The sequence below is a fragment of the Mastomys coucha genome, unplaced genomic scaffold, assembly GCF_008632895.1.
Source record: "Mastomys coucha isolate ucsf_1 unplaced genomic scaffold, UCSF_Mcou_1 pScaffold5, whole genome shotgun sequence".
Classification (NCBI taxonomy): domain Eukaryota; kingdom Metazoa; phylum Chordata; class Mammalia; order Rodentia; family Muridae; genus Mastomys; species Mastomys coucha.
In genome coordinates, this window is record NW_022196911.1 from 112371098 (window position 1) to 112391745 (window position 20648).

The 20648-nt window shown below is 52.0% G+C and overlaps 2 protein-coding genes across 8 annotated transcripts in view; both read left to right on the plus strand.

Moving 5' to 3' along the window:
- The window catches only part of Sap30bp (SAP30 binding protein), a 35370-nt gene extending 28218 nt beyond the window's left edge, over positions 1-7152 (plus strand). Inside the window, exons 7-12 of one of the 2 annotated variants that reach the window (XR_004113075.1) lie at positions 433-493; positions 819-870; positions 1611-1669; positions 3358-3442; positions 3643-6301; positions 6592-7152. Coding sequence is in view for 1 of the 2 variants with exons in the window: in XM_031350502.1 (XP_031206362.1) it covers positions 433-493; positions 819-870; positions 1611-1669; positions 3358-3442; positions 3643-3824 (439 nt within the window). In the remaining variant the exon portion in view is untranslated. Of the gene's footprint in view, positions 1-432; positions 494-818; positions 871-1610; positions 1670-3357; positions 3443-3642 lie in introns of both variants that reach the window. The other variant, XM_031350502.1, reaches the window with a different exon arrangement.
- A 7680-nt stretch (positions 7153-14832) lies between these two features.
- The window catches only part of Itgb4 (integrin subunit beta 4), a 34608-nt gene continuing 28792 nt past the window's right edge, over positions 14833-20648 (plus strand). The window contains exons 1-6 of one of the 6 annotated variants that reach the window (XM_031351914.1): positions 14833-15046; positions 17643-17737; positions 19008-19090; positions 19314-19415; positions 19550-19754; positions 20525-20621. In XM_031351914.1, the coding sequence (XP_031207774.1) occupies positions 17659-17737; positions 19008-19090; positions 19314-19415; positions 19550-19754; positions 20525-20621 (566 nt within the window). In that variant the 5' untranslated portion in view covers positions 14833-15046; positions 17643-17658. Of the gene's footprint in view, positions 15047-17642; positions 17738-19007; positions 19091-19313; positions 19416-19549; positions 19755-19789; positions 20318-20524; positions 20622-20648 lie in introns of those variants that run through there. The other 5 variants (XM_031351915.1, XM_031351916.1, XM_031351920.1 and 2 more) reach the window with 5 other exon arrangements.

Consider the following 20648-nt stretch of genomic DNA (forward strand, 5'->3'; position numbering starts at 1 on the left):
TGCTGGAGCTAGAGTGCTGTAGTTAAAGGTATGTATCACCATGCCTGGCTGTCCCGGGCTTATTCTTTGAAATACTGGTAAAACACCCAGGAAGCATGTGCCCCAGGTCAGCCATGAGCAGGCTGCCCTAGCCAGTTGTGTGGATCTGAGTGTGGAGGCCCATGCTAACTCAAGGCCAGAAACATCTACACTAGACATAGCATGCAGATGTTGTCCTGACCGCCTCGTCCTGGCCCCAGCTGCAGCCTCTCTGAGGAGGGTGCGGAGCAGAAGTGAGGAGGCGTCCCATCTAGAAGCTGCGTTGGTAGAAGTGAGCTGGGTTTAAAGGCTTCATCTCTTTGTCTTCGTTCCTGGAGCCAGTGGTTGAGGTTCCATACAGGACTATGCGACCAGTACAGAGCCTGCTCATGAATTCTTCTTTTCCCTTTTCAGCATCTACGAGAAACTGATCCAGTTCTGTGCCATTGATGAGCTGGGCACCAACTACCCAAAGGTGTGTCCTGAACACGGGATGGAGAGCGGTGGAGCTCACTGTAGTGTGTGTGACTGCGTTCCGCAGAAGGTCCATGGAGAGGTGCTGCTGGTAGGCTGGCAGATGCCAGTGGCAGGCTTGGTCTCTGGGTCCCAACCAGTTAGAAGCCAGGAGAGGGCCTGCTGCCACTGCCGCCATCTTGGGTCTTGGTTCTATGACTGGTGGTCAGGGAGCCAGCTGAAGCCCTGTGCCTTCAAGAGGACTGGGGCCCTGGCCTAGGGAGCTCCATGTCTGGGCCCATGCAGTGTGATGGTCACACAGACTGCAGCTTCACCTTCTCTTTCAGGATATGTTTGATCCTCACGGCTGGTCTGAAGACTCGTACTATGAGGCACTAGGTAACCTATAAGCTTTCTGTTTGTCTACTCTTCCACACACCCATCTGTCTGTCCATCCTGTCATTGATTTAGGCTACCCATATCTCAGGGTCTCTATGCCAGGCCATGTTCACAGGGCTCCTGTGAACAAGACTGACTTTGTCCCTTGCTGGCAAGACTTGGACACAGTGAAGACAGATGGTTGGAACAGTAATCTAATCCCCACACTGATGGCACTGAGTGATGTGAGCAGAGTTGTGGTACAGCCGGAAACCTTTGGCAAGCAGAGGCCAAAGGGCTGGGAGGCCCTCTTGAGGAGACTCTTAGCACTAAGGTTTGGAGAAGTACAAGGGCCAAAATGCCTGGGGCAGATGAGGTGTGTTCTAAGGCCAGTGAACACAGCACAGAGAACTGGGAGTGACTTCAGAGCCTGAGCTGTAACCTCGTCACAAGCCAGAAGCTTGTAAACCAGGCCTGGCTCGGCAGTGCTGGCGTATATGCTGTCTGTCCTCACAGGTTTTGCCTTATTTTGAGTTAGTTACCAATATTTTTATTTACAATAAAAATCTGTATCTAGCGTTTCTTAGTAGGATGGTAGTTCCCACTATGAAGCTCAGGAGCAGCCTACCCTTCCCAGCAGGACTGGGGCCCCCAGGCCCTTGGTCCAGGGCCATGTTCCATGCTGACCAGGGCCTAACACTTAATCCTGCCAAGTGCAACCTCCCCAGCCACACAGTGCTCATAACAGCCTGTCTCCACAGCCAAGGCCCAGAAGATTGAAATGGACAAGTTGGAAAAGGCCAAAAAGGAGCGAACCAAAGTAAGTGATGAATGACCCTGAAGTGGAGTGCCGTGTGGCATGGACCACTGTGGGGTGTGATGAATGACCCTGGAGTGGAGGTGCCGTGTGGCATGGACCACTGTGGGGTGTGGACCGCTGTGGGGTGTGCAGGTCCTGCTGGCTACCCTGGAGTGGAGGCGCTGTGGGTTGTGGACTGCTGTGGGGTGTGCAGGTCCTGCTGGCTTCCCAGGCTCCCTTCATTCCTACCCTTCATTGTCTACTGAGGCTTTGAGCAGCCTTGGCTGTGGCCTCTGTGATCAGCAGACAGCTGTGCCCATCCCCTCCCTCGGCTCTAGAAGTCTCCACTGCTCAGCCATGGGAGGCTCGGCGCTCCCTGCAATTGTGCCCTTCCTTACCCGCATTGCGGAGCCCTGGCAGCTTTGTCCCTTACGGCTCATTGATGCCTCCCCGGCCTGATTAGAAGTTGGTATTCCTTCTGAGAGTCTGGCTAAGGCCTACTCTGGTTTGTGCATTTCTTGGCCTGCAGAGCTGACCTCCGCAGACAGCTTGTGTGGGTCCCTATGGATCTCATGTCTGAGAGCCACATGAGCCTCCATCTTGGGACACTAAGCACTGCTTCTGTAGCAGTGTCATCACAGAGGGTCTTTCAGGAGCTTCAGATTAACTCCAAGATCCCCGGACCGTTAGCTGGACATCAGGACACCACCTCCTCCTCCTCCGCTTAGGGCTGAACTCCTCACAGCAGCTGTGGCCACAAGACACTCCTCACGTCCAGGCTTAGGGGTGCATGGCCAGTGTGCTGCTGGCCCCTGAGGGCTGCTGTGAGGGGGAAGCTAGGCTTCTTGTCCTTTTTAAAAGTTCCGTGTCATTTATGTAGATGAGTGTTCTATTTCATGTATGCCTGTGTGACAGAAGAGGGCGTCAGAGCTCGTTACAGATGGTTGTGAGCCACCATGTGGGTGCTGGGACTGAACTCAGGCTCTTTGAAAAAGAACCAGTGTTCTTAACCACTGAGCTATCTCTCTCTCCAGCCTCAAGTTTCTCATTTTTTTAAAAAAGATTTATTTATTGTTATACATAAGTATAACAGTACATAAGTAGCTGTCTTCAGACACACCAGAAGAGGGCGTCAGATCTCATTACGGATGGTTGTGAGCCACCATGTGCAGACCAGGCTGGCCTTGAACTCAGAAATCTACCTGCCTCTGCCTCCCAAGTGCTGGGATTAAAGGTGTGCACCACCACTGCCCTAAGTTTCTCATTCTTAACTATTAAGTGAATCTCCTCCCTTCTCTCTTCCTCCTGCCCCCAAGCCCCAGGCTTACCGAAGGTCTGAGGACCACAGCTGTCCTTCTGTGCAGAAGCGTCACGCCCTCCTGGGTATGAGGAGGAGAGGCCTGGCACCTGGTTTAGGGGCCGTGGGCAGGGGTGTGTAGTAACTTGTGATGCCAGAAGGGATCCCACATGTATTGGGAAAGTTCTTGGAAGAGTGGAGAAAGCCCCTTCAGCCCCCCCCCCAGGTGCTCCCAGCCAAGATGGGTTTCAGGGCCTCTTTTGTGTAATTCCAAACTCCTGTGCCCTGGAGCAGACCGACGCACTACCCAGGAAATGGACATGCGGCTCTGTGCCCTGGAGCAGACCGACACACCACCCGGGAAATGCACATGCGGCTCTGCAATGGTCTCACTGTCCTCTCTTCCCTGCAGATTGAGTTTGTGACGGGCACCAAGAAAGGCACCACAAGCAATGCCACGGCCACCACCACCAGCACTGCCAGCACGGCTGTCGCAGGTACAGGCTCGCCCCAGCCCTGCTCCACCGAGTGTGAGCCCAGCCCTGCAGGCCCAGCCCTGCTCTACCGAGTGTGAGCCCAGCAAGGCCCCCTGAGTACGGCTCCGCTCTGGGGCCCTGGACCTAAGCCCACCTCTGGCCTGCCTTTGGGGTCCTGTTGGTTGCCGCTGATCTTGACCCATCTTTTGTGTCCTCTCTAGATGCCCAGAAGAGGAAGAGCAAGTGGGACTCTGCCATCCCCGTGACGACAATAGCGCAGCCCACCATCCTCACCACCACAGCCACCCTGCCAGCAGTGGTCACTGTCACCACCAGTGCCAGTGGCTCCAAGACCACCGTCATCTCTGCTGTGGGCACCATTGTGAAGAAGGCCAAGCAGTGACCAGAGGACACCCAGGACTTGGCAGGCCTGTGCAGCCCAGTAGCTTCTACCCACTGGGAGGAGCCACTCTGTGTTTAGGGCTGAGACTCCCACATGCCTTCCAAGAAGATCCTCTGGGACATTCCAGCCGGAAGGACATTCCAGCGGAGGCAGCGGTGTGCATTGGACAGGGTCTATCCACACACCTCTTGGGTTTCACCAATTAAAAGTCCTGCTTCTTGGGTCCTGGCATGTCAGGCGCACTGGCCTCTCCCACGCTGTGCTCAGGCAGACCCGAAGCTCAAGTACCCCTCCGTAACCGTCAAGATGAGTCAAGCTCAGGATGAACAACGGCTTGACAGGCCATGGGAATGCTCAGAGGGCAGCCCAGGAAGCGGCCATGATCATTCTCAGTGTATGCCCAGGGCGTGGGCAGGCAGCTGCTCAAGGAGGGGCCAGACACATATCCTTTCCTGTTGTCTATTTTCCTACTTTCCTGATCCTGAAACCAGGTCTCAACAGTTCTCAGGCAGTAGCAGAGCCGCTGCTCTCCTGGGTGCAGTTAAACACTCCCCACGCTGCTTCTGGTACACACCCAGGCTTTTGAAATCAGGCCAGATAACAGAGGGCTGGGATGTGATTCCCAACCTGCCCAGGGCAGGAGCAGAGTGTGGGCACCTGGCCAAGGCTGCCCCAGCCCCTCAGTGCCCAGTGAGTGTGGCCAGCAGGATCCACGCAGTGGGGGAGATGAATCACCTCCTGCTCTGGCCAGGGCAGCAGCTCATTGTTTATGTGAAGGCTACGCTCTTGGGAAGGTCCCTGCCACCCCACCCTTCCTATGCCGTTATCTCTGCCCAGCAGCAGCCCCTGGGTAGCACCAGTGGCCACTCTTGGGGCCCAGAATCACCAGCCCAGCGCCGGATGGAGGGAAGGCTTCTTTCGTGCCCTCTGGCAGCTCTCCTCCCCACTCAGCGGAAGGGCTCAGTGTCAAAGGAGGAAGTGGGGCTGTGAAGGGTCCCCATGCTTCTATGGGACAAACAGACAAAGAGCCTCTGAGGTTATGTTTGGTATGTGTGTGATCTGGGGACTCACAAGCTGCCCATGAAATCCCTAATATGAAAACCCAGTCACTAGTGTCTGGGTTTCTGACCTTGACTGCACTCGGTGTCCTGAGCACCCCTGGAAAGGTCTACCCTGCGGGAGGCTCAGGACATAGTGAGGGCGTTGTGTGAGAGAGTGAAGCTCGAGCTTTGCAAAGCTGAAAGGAGATCAGCTACATCCCCACCAAGGAGTAGATAGGGTCTCATAGAGACTTTGAACATCTGATCCTCCTGCCTCTGCTTCCCAAGGGCTGGGATTGCAGACATGAATCATCACACTTAGTTTATATGGTGTGAGGCATTGAATCCAGGACTTCCTGCATGCTAGGCAAACGCCAAGGGAGCCAGGTCCTCGAGTTAACCTAACCAGGGCAGTCCTTCACAGGCCTGCCCGTGAGCTGGGTAATCCCACAGCTGTCCTGGAGGTTTGTCTGCTAAGAGTGAGCACCAACATCTCAGACTGCTGCATTGTTCAGCACCCCAGGTTGTGGTCACCTGACTTGGTTTGACACTGCTTGCCCCAGGTTCACTCTGTGACTGGATTCCAGAGCCTTGCTTGAGTAAGGCCTAACACGTTGCCAGTGGTCCTTGCTGTGCCAAGCGATCGGCAGGCCGCTGCTAGTTTGTGATTTGCCCTTTTATATGTTAGGGTTGCGGAGTGTGCTGCTTGGGATCAAACCCAGGCTTCCACTGAGCCAATCCCAGGTTCCAGGCCCTTCTGAAGAGGAGAGGTATTGCCCCGTGTTGCCCAGACTGGCCTCAAATGAGTCTCCTGCCCCTGCCTACCAAGTTCACAGTCTCCTTCCTCTTCTGGAGCTCAGGCTGAGAGATTGATTGCAACAACAGCCCACGTTTAGTGTGTGTCCCCCAGTTAACCTAACCAGCGCAGTCCTTCACAGGCATGCCCGGGAGCTGGGTGATCTCAGCTGGGGTTCTAGGTGTACCTCCACCTAGTTTGTTAGCTTGAGGGGAGGTGATAAGGGGTCAAGTCAGAATTTCTCTCTGTAATGGCCCTGGTTGTCCTGGAACTCACTGTGTAGACCAGGCTAGCCTTGAACTAACAAGAGATCCTCCTGAGTCTCCTCCCAAGTGCTGGGATTAAAGTTGTGCATCACCAGGCCTGACTTTGGTTTTGATTTTTTTCTGAGTTGGAGTTTTGGGACCATGAGGTGGCCTCGTAGATAAAGCGCTTGCTGCACAAGCACAGGGATCCCCACACCCACACTAGACGTGTGCTGGGGACAGAAAACCCTTTCTGGAAAAATGAAGGTTGGAAGCAATGGAGGACGACATCCCAGCATCAAGCTCCACCTGTGCACACACACAAAGGCGTGTGCGCCTCCATGCACATGGATGCCCGCATGCACACGGATGCCTGCACACAGCCAGGACTTACAGGTGTGTGCTATTATTTATACCCAGCTCTCATCGTGTAGATTGTGGGTGGGGCTGGAGTAATCTTCAGGAGAAAGTGGAAAAGCCAGGTGCGGAACAGGGTGGGCTGTGTGTAAGGAAGGGAGAAATTTCAAGACAGTGGCACAGTAGAGAGCACACACTGCTCTCCAGGACCCTGGATTGGTTCTCAGCGCCCACCCCTGGTGTCAATTCCCAGAGGAAAATAAAGGGAAAGAGAAAACCCAGGTAGCTCCCTGGTGTTAATCAGAAGGTTGGATATTTCTGATATTTAGGACATCACACTCCAGTAACAATGCACCCAGATCTTGAGTGCACACCACGAACAACAGGCTCCGTGGAGAAAGGCTGATTTCAGAATCCAAGTGGAGTCAGAGAAGCTTGTTCCAGAAAACAAGGAAGACTCCTGAGCCTAGGAGCCATCTTGAGTGGTTTTGTCCTTGGCTTGGGTTTTTGAGCCCAAGTCTTGCTGTGTAGCTCAGGCTGGCATAGAACTCATCATTCCAATCTGACTCCAGTCTACAGCTGTTCTCATCCAGCTTCTGAAGCCAAGGATACAGGCACATGGGACCTACCAAAGCCTAGGATACAGGCATGTGGGAGCCACCATGCTGGACTCAAAGATATTAGAATGAGGTGAAGGTTGAGACAGTGTCAAAGAGCTGTTTGGAAGAGATTTCTCCACTTGCCTCATTTCATAAAATGTAACAGTGGGCTGGGTATGATAGTGCAGTTCTTTGACCCCAGCCACTCAAGACAAAACAAAAACAAACAAAAAAAGAAACCGCAGTGAATTGTAAACTGTAGAGTAAATTAAAAATCTATTCATATTCTCACTTGTGTTTATTTTATTATATGTAAAGATGTTTTGCCTTCATATACACCTCTGCACCACGAGGGCACCTGATCCCCATGAAGGCCAAAGAGTACTTCAGGTGCTGTGGAACTAGAGTTACAGGTGATTGTGAGCCTCCACATTGGTGGAGAACTGAACGCCAGTCCCCAGCATGAACAGCCAGAGCCCTTTTAACCCATGTCCCCGTCCCTGTCCCTGTCCCTGTCCCTGTCCCCAGCATGAACAGCCAGAGCCATGTCCCGTCCCTGGAGTGACTTTTTTAAAAAGTATGGGGCCAGAGAGAGCAGGGCCGGCAGAGGCCCTGAGTTCAATTCCCTGTCCTCAGCATGGACAGCCGGAGCCCTCTTAACCCATGTCCCTATCCCTGGAGTGATTTTTTTAAAAAGAAAAGTATGAGCCAGGTGGTGGTTCGTGTCTGTAATCCCAGCACTCAAGAGGCAGAGACTGAGACAGTGGAATCTCTGTAAGTTCAAGGCCAGCGTGGTCTACAGAGCAAGTTCCAGGACAGCCAGGGCTAAACAGAGAAACCCTGTCTTGAAAAGAAAAAAACAAAATTAAAAAGAAGAGAGGAAAAAGCATGTATTTGCCACCACTAAAATTGCAAACTATCAAATCCTAACCCTGAAGTTGATAATTAAAAGGAAAGTAATGGTCCGGCTGCTAAAGGTACTTCCCACCAAGCCTGGTGACCTGAGTTCAGTCTCCAGAACTCACATGGTGAAAAGAGAGCATCCCCTCCTGAAGTCCTACATGTGAAGAAACCAATGGGATCAGTCCAGAAAGCTGGGGCCCTTTAGAGGTCAGTGTGCAGGGAGGGAACTGGCTTCTTAAAAACAGAAGGAGGAAGCTGGTGTGCTCAGGCAAGCATTGATTGGCGTTGGTCCCCATGGCAATTATCTTTGATAACATTTCCTCTGAGGAATAGCACAATCTGTGGTTTTGCTTTTCAAAACTTGGCTTCAGCCAGGCAGTGGTGGCACACACCTTTAATCTCAGCACTTGGGAGGCAGAGGCAGGCAGATTTCTGAGTTCGAGTTGGCTCCAGGGTTTGGTTTTTGTTTTTTGGTTTTGTTTTATTTGTTTGTTTGTTTGTTTGTTTGTTTGGGGGGGTAGTTTTGTTTTGTGTTTTGGGTTTTTTTGTTTTTTGTTTTTTGGTTTGTATTTTTGTTTTTGTTTTTTTTCCAAAGAAAGAGCCGGGCGGTGGTGGCACATGCCTTTAATCCCAGCACTTGGGAGGCAGAGGCAGGTGGATCTCTGAGTTCGAGGCCAGCCTGGTCTACAGAGTGAATTCCAGGACAGCCAGGGCTACACAGAGAAACCCTGTCTCAAAAACAAAAACAAAAACAAAAACAAAAAAAACACAAAAAACAAAACAAAAAAGGTGCAAAGAAAGAGGTAAAAGTAACTGGTCTGATTCCAGACGTGAAGATGGAAGTAGACTCCCAGGAAACCCAAAGACTCAACTGCTCCAATCATTCACTCATCTTTGTGGCCCCAGCCCTCCTAGGGTCACACAGGTGGATGAGGAAGACACTCTGCTCCAAGAAGCTGACAACTAGAAGTGTACATTCATAGCAGGAAATGAGCAGACCATGCTGGAGACGGGGATAAAGGTGTATGTCTAAGCAGGGATTGCTCTGGGTCCTCAGAAGTAAGTGAGGTCATCCTGGGAATTCCCTCTGTAGTGATCTGGCCATATTGACATGTAGTTCTATAAATGCATGGTTTTTCTCTTACCCTTTGTGTATGTGTGCATGCACACTCGCAGGGTTGACTCCTGCATGTGGAAAGACCAGAGATCGAAATCAAGTCATCAGATGCCTTTTTCTTTTTTTTTTTTTTCTTTTTTCTTTTTTGAGTTTTTTCGAGACAGGGTTTCTCTGTGTAGCACTGGCTGTCCTGGAACTCACTCTGTAGACCAGGCTGGCTTCGAACTCAGAAATCCATCTGCCTCTGCCTCCGAAGTGCTGGGATTAAAATGTGTATGTGGGTGTTTTGCCTGCATGTATGTAGTATGTATGTGTGCATGGTGCCCAGGGAGGTCAGAAAGGGGCATCTGACCTCTTGAAAGCAGAGCTATGAATGGTTGTGAGCCACCCATGTGAATGCTGCGACCCAGACTTCTGAGAGAAGAAAACATACTCTTAATTACTTAATCATGTGACTTTCTTTTTCTTCCACAACAGGGTCGTACTGGATAGAACTGGCCGCCTGGCCTAGAACCCACTATGTAGACCAAGAGGGCCTTGAACTCTTACTCTGCCTCCTAAGTGCTGAGATCTAAGGTGCATGGCACCACATCTGGCCCACCTTGTTTATTATTGGTGTGTGTGTGTGTGTGTGTGTGTGTGCGCGCACATACAACCATGGTACACTTTCGGAGATCAAAGAGCAACTCTGGAGCGGGTTTTCTCCTTCCACCTTTATGTGAGCTCCAGGATTGCACTCAGGTGCAGAGGCACCTTTGTCCACAGAGCTATCCAGCAGGCCCTCCACTTTCCTTTTTGAGACAGGATTTCACACTAGCTAGCCACCTGCCTCCGTTTCTCAAGCTTGAATGGCAAGCCCCTCCCTGACAGGGCAAAACTAGACTCATGCAAGACCCTGATCCTAAGGGGAAAAAAAGTCCACGTGAAGAATGAAAAGCTAAACCAGATTAGGAAGGAGACTTGGTCAGATGTGTGTAACAGGCATTAGGATTCGAAATGGATTCAAAGGGAAATCAGACATGCCCGGGCAGTTAGGAAAATGTAAACATGGACTGAGTCACGGGTTGCCTAATAGACACGCTGCTGTTCATTTTCCCAGACGAATCAGCCTGAGATATGGTAATGAGTTTTCTCAGCTCACTCTGGAGTAGAGAGGGATGAGATGCTAAGAGATGTTCATTGTAAATACACACGAGAAACATGAACATACAGAGCTGAGAAGAGGCTCCAAATGTGGGTAAAGGGCCTGCCGCACCGACAGGAGGACCGGAGTTCAGACTCCTAGCATGACGAACTAGTAGGTGTCTGTAATCATAGTCCTCCTAGGTGGAAAAATCTCAGAAGCTCGCAGACCCAGCTAGCCTGACATACCAAGTGGAAAACAAGAAGAAACCAGCTCAAGTCAGAAAACAAAGCCAAGATCTGAAGCTGGCCTCTGGCCTCCACAAACCAGGGCACACAGATACAGAGACTTTTAAGACATGCACACACGGGGCTGGTGAGATGGCTCAGCAGTTAAGAGCACTGACTGTTCTTCCGAAGGTCCTAAGTTCAAATCCCAGCAACCACATGGTGGCTCACAACCATCCGTAATGAGATCTGACGCCCTCTTCTGGTGTGTCTGAAGACAACTACAGTGTACTTACATATACATATAAATACATATAAATACAAATCTTTGGGCCGGAGCGAGTAGGGCCAGAGCAAGCAGAGGTCCTGAGTTCAATTCCCAACAACCACATGTACAGCTACAGTGTACTCATATACATAAAATAAATAAATAAATCTTTAAAAAAAAAAAGACATGCACACACACATAGACATAGAGGGAAAAAACGCATAAACATGTAGCAGTGTAGAAAATCATACTTTTGAGGATAGATGGTAAAAAGAATTTTTTGTGTCTTTCAGCATCTTTTTACATTTGTGTGTACATGTATGCGTGTATCCATATTTTATGCCTGTGTGGGTTTCTGTGTATGTAGGTGCACAGGCACATAGATAGAGAGGCACATAGAGGTCAAAGGTTGCTCTCAGGAAGCATCCTTTCCCCTGACTCATCAAAGCAGGATCTCTCAGTCAAACCAGGAGCTCCCTGATAAGGCTAGGTTTGCTAGACAGCAGGATCCACCTCCTCTCTCCACCTTCTGAGGCTTGAGTTATTAGGAGGGGCTGCCACCCTCACCCTGAATTTCATAGAGTCTGGGGATCTAGGTCACATGGTCAGACTGTGGCAAAGTCCAGCACATCCCTAGAGAATGCAGCACAGCCCATGCCGGAGAGCCAGGATCCGGCTGCGGCTGACTGTGGGCAAGTGGTTTGTCTCGTTCGCATTGCAGCTCATTAAACACTTGTAAACTAAGCAAGTGATTGAACTAGTGGATAAAGTTTTATTTTACAGAGGCTGAGAGATGGTTCGGCGGTTAAGAGCAGTGGCTGCTCTTCCAGAGGACCTGGGTTCAATGCCCAGCACCCTCATGGCAGCTTATAGGGGTCTGTAACCCCTGTTCCAGTGAATCTGACTCCATCATGAGCATACATGCAGTCAAATCACCAATGTACATAAAAATAAGTTTTAAAAAGTTTTATCTTAGCCGGGTGGTGGTGGTGCATGCCTTTAATCCCAGCACTTGGGGGACAGAGGCAGGCGGATTTCTGAGTTCGAAGCCAGCCTGGTCTACAAAGTGAGCTCCAGGACAGCCAGAGCTATATAGAGAAACCCTGTCTTGAAAAACAAAAACAAAAACAAAAAAAAGGTTTTTTTATCTCATGTGTATTACTGAGGATGGAGTCAAGGGCCCAATGCATTCTAGGCAAGCAGTACATCCTCGGCCGTTGATCCATTTATGTGAGACAGGGTCTCCAAAGTTGCCCAGACTAGCCTCAAGCTTGTCGCGTAGTCCACGCAGGCCCATAGCTTTAACTCTCCTAATACCCTCTCAAGTAGCTGATTGCAGACTGTTAAACCCCACAGCTCTTTTACCTGTATAAAATTAACATGCAGAACCAGGGGATGACTCCTTAGGCAAAGGCACTTACCAGTCAAGCCTAGAGACCTGAGTGTCATCCGGGGAACCCCCAGAAAGATGGAAGGAGAGAAATGACGACACCAAGTTACTCTCTGACCACCACATGTTTGCACACATGCATCATGGACACATGAACACACAATGCTAAAGGTTTTTTGGGACAGCACTTCTCTGTGTACCCCTGGCTGTCCTGGAACTCCCAGAGATCCACCTGCTTCTGCCTCTCAAGTGCTAGAATTAAAGGCGTATACCATAGCCACCCGGCTAAAAATTTTGTTTTTCATTAATTTATTTATTTATTCACTTTATGTTCCAATATCCGTCCCCCTCCCAGCTCCCTCCCCGCACAGCTCCTCCCCCATTCCCCTCCACTTCTCCTCTGAGAATGGAGAAACTTCTGGTTCGTCTAGTAAAAGCACTAGCTACACAAGCCTGATGTTTAATTGTTTTTTGTTTGTTTGTTTGTTTTTTGTATATCCCTGGCTGTCCTGGCACTCACTCTGTAGACCAGGCTGGACTCGAATTCAGAAATCCACCTGCCTCTGCCTCCCAAGTGCTGGGATTAAAGGGTGCGCCACCACCACCCGAAGCCTGATGTTTAAATTTGAACTCCAGATCCCATATAAAAACCATATGTGCTGGCCTAGAGACAGAGAATGGTCCCAGAGCTTGGGGACCAGCTCTCCTGCAGTATTCAGCACAGCAGTAGAAACAAGAGACCCTGCTTCAACATCATGCACGTAAGAGCCAGCTCCTAACGATTGTCCTCTAATTTCCACCCTGTTCTCACAAATAAATATTTTAAAAGATTTATTAAACATTTTCAAGATTATTAAATTTTTATTTTGAACTTTTAAGAGATTATTTGCTTTATTATTTAAGTTCAGACACACCAGAAGAGTGCATCAGATCCCATTACAGATAGTTGTGAGCTACCATGTGGTTACTGGGAATTGAACTTAGGACCTCTGGAAGAGCAGTCAGTGCTCTTAACCACTGAGTCATCTCTCCTGCAAAGAACTTTTTTTTTTTTTTTTTTTTTTTTTTGGTTTTTTTGAGACAGCCCTGGCTGTCCTGGAACTTACTCTGTAGACCAGGCTGGCCTCAAACTCAGAAATCCTTCTGCCTCTGCCTCCCAAGTGCTGGGATTAAAGGCGTGTGCCACCACTGCCTGGCGAAAAGAACTATTTTTAAATTGACACATAGAGCTCTTCTTTTCTAGACTGGACTGGGTGCCTACTGGAGTGGCTGATGCCCACAGCACTGAGCTGGCCTGGCACATACATACTGGGCCCCTTCCCCAGTGCTCCCCCCCACACACACACACACATTCAGGAGCAATCTCTCCGAGTACTTGGCCTATGCAGAACAGCTCTCAGATGGCTGGGCAGGACTGACAGGGTTATTTAACAGTCTTTCTAAAGTTCATTTTTATTAGTATTATTTTCGAAGCAAAGTCTATGTAGCTCTGGTTGGCCTGAAACTGTGTAGATCAGGCTGACCTCGAACTCACAGAGATCCACATGCCTCTGCTCCCTGAGTGCTTGATGAGAGACCTGCACTGCTGTATTTTATATTTGTTTATTTGAGAGGGTAGGATGGATGTACACACCACAGAGACCTTGTGAGAACAAGTCCCACCAGGGATCACACTCAGGTTATTAAGTTTGTCGGTAAGTACTTTAACCCATCTTGCCCAGTCACACTTTTTTGAGCTCCTTCTATGTACCAGGCACCAGGGCTAGGGCTGGGGGGAAAAAATCACATCTTCTGTCTAGCCCAGACCTGGGGATTGGCGTCTCCACCTCTCCTGACTTAGATCACCCCAGGTTGGGGCAGAAAGCATGGGCTCTCAGAGTCCACAGTCCAGCGGGATGATCACTTCAAACCAGCATAGCGAATGCCATAAGGAAGCCATACTGTGGTCTGGAGATTCAGCGGCAGAGTACATGGTTGACCTGCATGAAGACCTATGTTCCATCCCAAGCACCGTATCAAAAGGCAAATAAGAAAAGAGCAGGCATGGTGGTGAATGCCTGGAATCCCAGCACTTGCAAGGGAGAGGCAGGAGAATTACCCCAAGTTCAAGACCAGCCTGGGGGGCTACACGGTGAGAAAAGGTCATATTCTCGGACTTATAAGCCAACAGAGGATGTGGCAAAGCCGAGGAAATCTAAAGATCTTGCAACATTAGTCCAGGGTCTTCGAGGGTAAGGATAGTTTCAGACCGTACACTCTGGCTCTGACACTCTGGCTCTGACGAGCTTGAAGGCCCCACGGGTTGAGACGGTTCATCCGGGCGGCAAGCATTAGCTAACCCGGTGAGACAACAGTTAGTTGGGTTCTTGCAGCGGCTCCGCGGGCTCGTTATTAAACAGAAGCAGGGCCTGAAGGCACTCAGAGCCTGCAGCAAGAGGAAGATTTGTGAATCAGCTTGTCACCAACATCGTAGCAATCCACGAGTGCTACTCCACACTAGGTCACGTGGCCTCTTGATGCCTACTATTACATTTTAAGGAGATTGAAGTATCTGAAGGAACCCAGAGGCCCCAGCCCTTGCCTATTGGTTCCTCTAGTGACATTGTAGAGGCTGAGAGCTTAGTGGCCAGCAGCCCAAGAGCGCTAAGTCTCTCCCATCCTCGCGCTGACACGGAGAGGGTGGTGCACGACCCGATGACCGTCGGGGCAGCGGGACTGGCCGAGCTGGGCTCACTGCCCAGAGGCTGTGTGTTAAGAAGCGGACCCGAGACCCGGAGCGGCCGGGAGACCCGATCCGGGAGCCTGGACGGTTGGGGAGGCTGGAGCCCCGGTCTGTGCTGCAGGGAAGAGTGGCTCCTCCTCCAGGCCCCTCCGCGGCAGCTCGGGGCTCCGGCCGGCGCCGGTTGAGCCGCAGCCCTTTCCGGGGGGCGGGCCTGGCGGCTGCGGCGACACCCCAGCTCCTGCCCCGACAGGTGCGCGCAGCGCGCAGGAATGCAGCCCGCCTGACTCACCAGCGCCTCCTTCCTACCTGCGCCGCCCGTCCATAAAGCGCTGCTGGCTCCCGCCCGCCGCCGCCCGCCCTGCTGCCCCGCCGCCGGGCTCGCCCGCGCGCTCAGCTCGACCCAAGGCTGCCCAAGTCCGACGTCGTCCCACTAAGGTAGGTGCAGCTCCCGCTGCAGATCCGAGGGCATGCCGCCTGCCCCGGTGCCCCCGGACAACAGGGCTGGAGAGGAAAGTGAATACCCACTCCGGCCCGGGGCTTTTGTTTCCCTTCCTTTCCCTTCCCTGAAGATTGGCAGGCCCTGGCTCCCTCTGCCCATGCTGCCAGGACAGGTGCCAAGCCTGCCAGGATGTGGGAAGTTGGGATCTAGAGGAAGAATGGGGGCCATAAGATGCCCCTGCTAGAAGAGGACACTGGGTAGGTGGGTAATAATAGGAGTGGGTAGAGGCTGGGGACTCTCCAGCCTCCTCCTGGGTGCCTGCCTCCCCTCGACAATCTGAAGACTGTAGAGGAGCAACTAACTACCTTGCAGCGAGCCCCCTTCTTGCCTGGCCTGGCAGGCCCTGCTGTGTGGTAACCCAGTGCATGCCGGGCATGGGGAGTCCCTGATTTTCCTCTTGGCTGGCCCGCAGCCTGCTCTCTTCCCAAAGCCCGCTCCAGGCACCTTTTGTCAGCGAGCTTTCAGAATCTCACCCAGCAGCCCTGTGAGTGCTTCCCCCCACACACATACACTCTTTCCCACGGTCCTCGGGGGTGGCTTTCTGGCTGTCACTGTGGTGGAGGACTCCAGGTGGCTCCCAAGCGTAGAGGCAGACCTCTTCCTTCTTCCCGACACACTTGCCACACCCTGAGCAGAGGTCCAACCCAGGTGGCACATTTGTTTCTGTCCTCCTCAGAACAAATGTGAAATTGAGTCTCCCCGGGGGTTGAGGGGAGGATGGGCAGTAGAAAATGAGTGTTTGGTTCCTTAACCCTGATTTCCAATGGCTGACAGGGTAGGCAAGGGGCTATTACAGCTTCAAGAACTGCTGTCCTGTCTGCTTGGCCCAGCCTGCCATGGCTACACACTCTGTGACGGCATCTTCAGTCCTAACCTTTATGTGAAATCTTGTTGTTTTTATAATCAGTGACTACTTTTAGAACTTTTAAAACACAAGTTGGGTCAAAGCAAACACTTGAGTGTCTGCCTAGGTCCTTAATAGCCATTATATAGCTCGTGTGTGTGTGTGTGGGGGGGTGTTCAGTGTGGAATCTGCACTGTCCCCAAATCCCCACCAGACCCTCGCAGTGTGACTGCTGGAAGGGGAGGCTCTGCAGCCGCAGTCAGTGCCTCGTCTGTCCTGAGGCACACACAGGCAAGGATCTCCCACGGGGTGTGTGCCGATGCCGTGGTAGTCCTTTGCTGATGTGCTGGCTATGTGTGGCCGTCCTGTCCGTTTGTGACAGCTCTGTATGCTGAGCCTGTGAAAAGAGATGGGTTTGTCCCTCTGGCACCCATACCTGCCTAGGTAATCAGGCTCCGGAGAGGCCGAGTCTGCAGCTTGCATTATGTAGCATGTGGGTGTGGTGCCTACGCCCAAGGCTACAAGAAACTCATTTCTCCTAGGAGTCATGCCTCTGCTGATTCAGGGCTCCCCTCTAGCCACTATCCTGTTAGGGCGACTTCTCCCTGCTGGCTCTGACGGTGGACATGCTGGGACTGATGTCTACCTCCTTAGGGACCATGCCTTGCCTGCCTACTTTTTTTTTTCTGAGCAAGCTTCAGCCTTACAGATCCTGGGGCTGTCCCTGCCGAACAACGTGGGGCTGCTAAGAAAGGATCTAAGGTGGAGGGACAGTGGATATGGTCTTGTCTGTGCCCCTGGAAGTTCTGGCCCTAGACAAAAAGGTGTGTCCCTGGCCTTTGCCCTCCTCTGGGCAGGCCTTGGTAGCTCCGGAGCCAGGCTCTTCCCTGACAAGGCTCTGGGCTGCCCGTCTTTTCAAAGACCTGGAAAGCTCCTGGTGCCCTGAGATGGTTTACCAGTGCTCTAATGGCCACCGTTGTGTGACAGCGGCCAACGGGGGCTCCTAAACTAACTCCCAGCCCTGCTCAGTTGTCCTGAAACTCCGGGTAGTTGGATAGAAAGCAAGGTGTTTAGAAGCCACCCTGGTGAGCCGGAGGTATATAGAACACAGGGGCCACTCCCAAGCCAGCACCTCTCCTCTTGGTCCCACCATCTGCACAAAGGACACAACAGTTGGTACAGAGTAGGCAGCGGGTACCGTCAGAGCCCCTGTAGAGGACGCCTACCTACCAAGAGACCATAGCTCCACCCACCAGGCAAAGACTTAGTATAAGCCCACCCTGCCTTTGCTGAGACCAGCCCCAAGGGACCTGGTACTGGATCAGCCTCAGAGCCCAGAGTCCACAAAGGCCAGAGAGCGCTTCCTCAGGGTGTGGGGTCCTGTGGGGATGGAGAAGACAGGTATAAAACTCCTCATCTCTTCCATTGACAAGCAGAACACACACACACACACACACACACCCGTGACCACCTAGCCTATGACAGCCGCCATCTCTTCCACCTCCCAAGTGCTGGGATTACAGGCATGATCCACCGTGTGCGCGCATGCGTGCATGCAGCTTGAACCTCCAGCTTCGCACTTACACAAGAGTGTCTCACCCGACCTGTGGAGCTCCGGTGGGGATCAAGGGAGCCCATGCTGCAGATCGGTGCTGTAGAGACATCATGTGTCCACTGTGGTTTTGCAGGAGGAGGAGGAGGAGGATGGCAGGGCCATGTTGCAGTCCATGGGTGAAGCTGCTGCTGGCAGCAATGCTAAGTGTCAGCCTACCTGGAAGTATGGGTGAGTTGGAACGTCCCTGTAGCCCCCTCTAGGCATCTCAAGACCCAACCCTACATCAATCAACTGACAGTCAACCAACAGCCGGACATCTCTCAGGTTGGAGAACCTGAGGCTTCGTGCCCTTCACCTCTGATACCTGTAGGCCCTGCTAGGTGGCCTGGGGTAGTAAGGAAGGAGGCTGCCTAGGGAGGGGAGCCGCCCACTTAGAGGTAGAGCTGAGATCTCATTGGTGGAGCTAAGGGTGTTGGAGGGACCTCCAGGGAGACTGCTGATGTATCAACTATGCTCTTGGGGGATTCCTGGTTGGAGAATGGCTCCTACCAATTACATTTTCCTGTCAGGTGAGGCCATATTCATTACTTGTGGAGGACTATGGTGGGAATATTTACACCATAGAAATAGACAATCACAGGAAATCAGGGCTTCCCTTCCCCCATCAAAACCAGTACTAAAACCCTGACCAGGGAGCCACAGCCTAGAGTTCAGGAGAGCTCTTACTGACTGTGTGCTCTGGTGCAGCTAGTAGGGCCTCATTGCGATTCCAACTAGCCAGAATGTTAGGGGAACTCCAATAACATCTGTGGAAACTGAGGTCTTTCATTCGGCTTCTGAGAACCTACTGTGTGCCCAGCCTTAGGCACAAGGTTCCTGTGATAAACAAGACAGAGTCCCTTCACTAGAGGAAGGTCAAGGGACAGACCAGTCCCCTGACAGCAATCTAGGAGGCACAAGCCACACTGAGGTGGGACTAACAGGGAGGGAACGGTGGACGTGGCTTGTCACATGGGTGACAGCCACACTGGACAGATGAGAGCTTCTAGAGTTCTAAACAACCACAGCCGCCAGCCTTTTGACATTGAGACTATGTCATCTACAAAGTTCATGCTTGAGAACCATTCAATCATGCTACCAAAATAAAAAATTAAAAAAAAAAATCTCATGATATTTTAACTAAGTCTATCATTGTGCATTGGTCTGCATTGATAGTTACGTTTAGTTACGGGAGCCCGAGGGCTACAGGCTGAACGTACCAGGAAAGGATGGCGTGGTGAGGGTGGTCCGTCCAGCCAAGCCTGCACTTTCCATCCTCCCAACTTAAGGCAAATGTTCCAGGTTTGAGACCTGGCCCTGTTCATTCCTAGCTGTGCCATGTGGAACAGACAGACCACGTTCTCCTCTCTAAGTGTGGGGGAGAGGAGCCACACTTCTCTCAGGCGAGGGTACAGTTGGGAAGGTTGCGGCCCTCACTCATGTGCCCTCTGCTCACCAGCCAACCGCTGCAAGAAGGCCCAGGTGAAGAGCTGTACTGAGTGCATCCGGGTGGACAAGAGCTGTGCTTACTGCACAGACGAGGTGAGCGATTGCCAACCAGGCTTTCTGGGCCAGCCTGAGCTACCATCCACAGCCCCTTGCCCCATCTCTGGCTCTGGCCCACTTGACTCTTGTCATCCCGTCAGCCTAGCACCAGGTCAGCCAGGGGTGTGAAAAAAGGTGAGGGGTGGGAATTCAGAAGGAAATGAACCAGGAGTGGGGCAGCCGGGGATTGGCCACCCTAAACCCATCTACTTCTGGCCAGCTATTCAAGGAGAGGCGCTGCAACACCCAGGCGGAGCTTCTGGCTGCGGGCTGCCGGGGAGAAAGCATACTGATCATGGAGAGCAGTTTTGAGATCACAGAGGTGCCTGGAGCCGGGTGGAAGGGCGCGTTCTCCATGCATGAGGCTGGGTGGCTCTAAGGACCACAGTGCCCCCTGGCAGGTCTGGGATCTCCAGAGTGACCTCCTAATAAACTGCTCCACTCCCTTGGACACAGAACACCCAGATCGACACCAGCCTGCACCGCAGCCAGGTAGCTCCCCAAAGCCTGCAAGTTCGGCTACGCCCGGGTGAGGAGCGCAACTTTGTGTTCAAAGTGTTTGAGCCTCTGGAGAGCCCTGTGGATCTGTATATCCTCATGGACTTCTCCAACTCCATGTCTGACGATCTGGACAACCTCAAGCAGATGGGGCAGAACCTGGGTACGCTGAAGTAGGGAAAAGATGGGAGGGTTGGGGTGGGGCTCGCCCAGCTAGCTCAGGAGGCCAAGCACAACGCGGGACAGCTGCACATACCCCTTGTGGAAAGGTGAAACATCTGAGCCCCGCCCCCGCCTCCAACACACACATACCTCAAAAAGCCCTCACTCACTGAGGGAGAGTCTGGCCAGAGCCTTTTCACTATTTGAGATTTCACAGGAGACCCAAGAATGAGTGGCGAGCAGCTGAGCCATCTGGCCCTGACAAGGAGGGAGCCCCATGCCACAAGGCCATGGCTGTATCAGTTCTGTAGACTACACAAGGTTGGCCGCCCTGCTATTTCTAAATGCATAATTCTAAGTCCCCTCCAGTCCCATTTCCCCCACCTGTAAATCTGAACCACAGGGGCTGGAGAGATGGCTCCACCGTTAAGAGCACTGGCTGCCCTTCCAGAAGACCTGGGTTCAATTCCCAGCCCCCAGTGGGCAGCTCACAACCATCTGTAACTCCAGTTCTGAGAGATGTGATCCCTCTTTGGACCTCCACGGACTCTAGGCACTCTCATGGTACACAGTCATATATGCTGGCAAAATATGCAGACATATAAAATAAAATAAAATAAAAGGAACAAGAGCTCAGAGTACCTGAGCTGATGTGCAACACGCAGTGTTTACAAGAGGTTGCCTTTGCTGGCTTCCTCCGTCCTCAGCCAGCATTGGGTCCCCTGTGGGGATGCTGTCACTAAGTTGTCCTTCTTTCTTCCTGGTGTCCAGCCAAGATCCTGCGCCAGCTCACCAGTGACTACACCATTGGATTTGGAAAGTTTGTGGACAAAGTCAGTGTCCCTCAGACAGACATGAGGCCTGAGAAGTGAGTGGCTGGGTGGGTGTGGGTGGG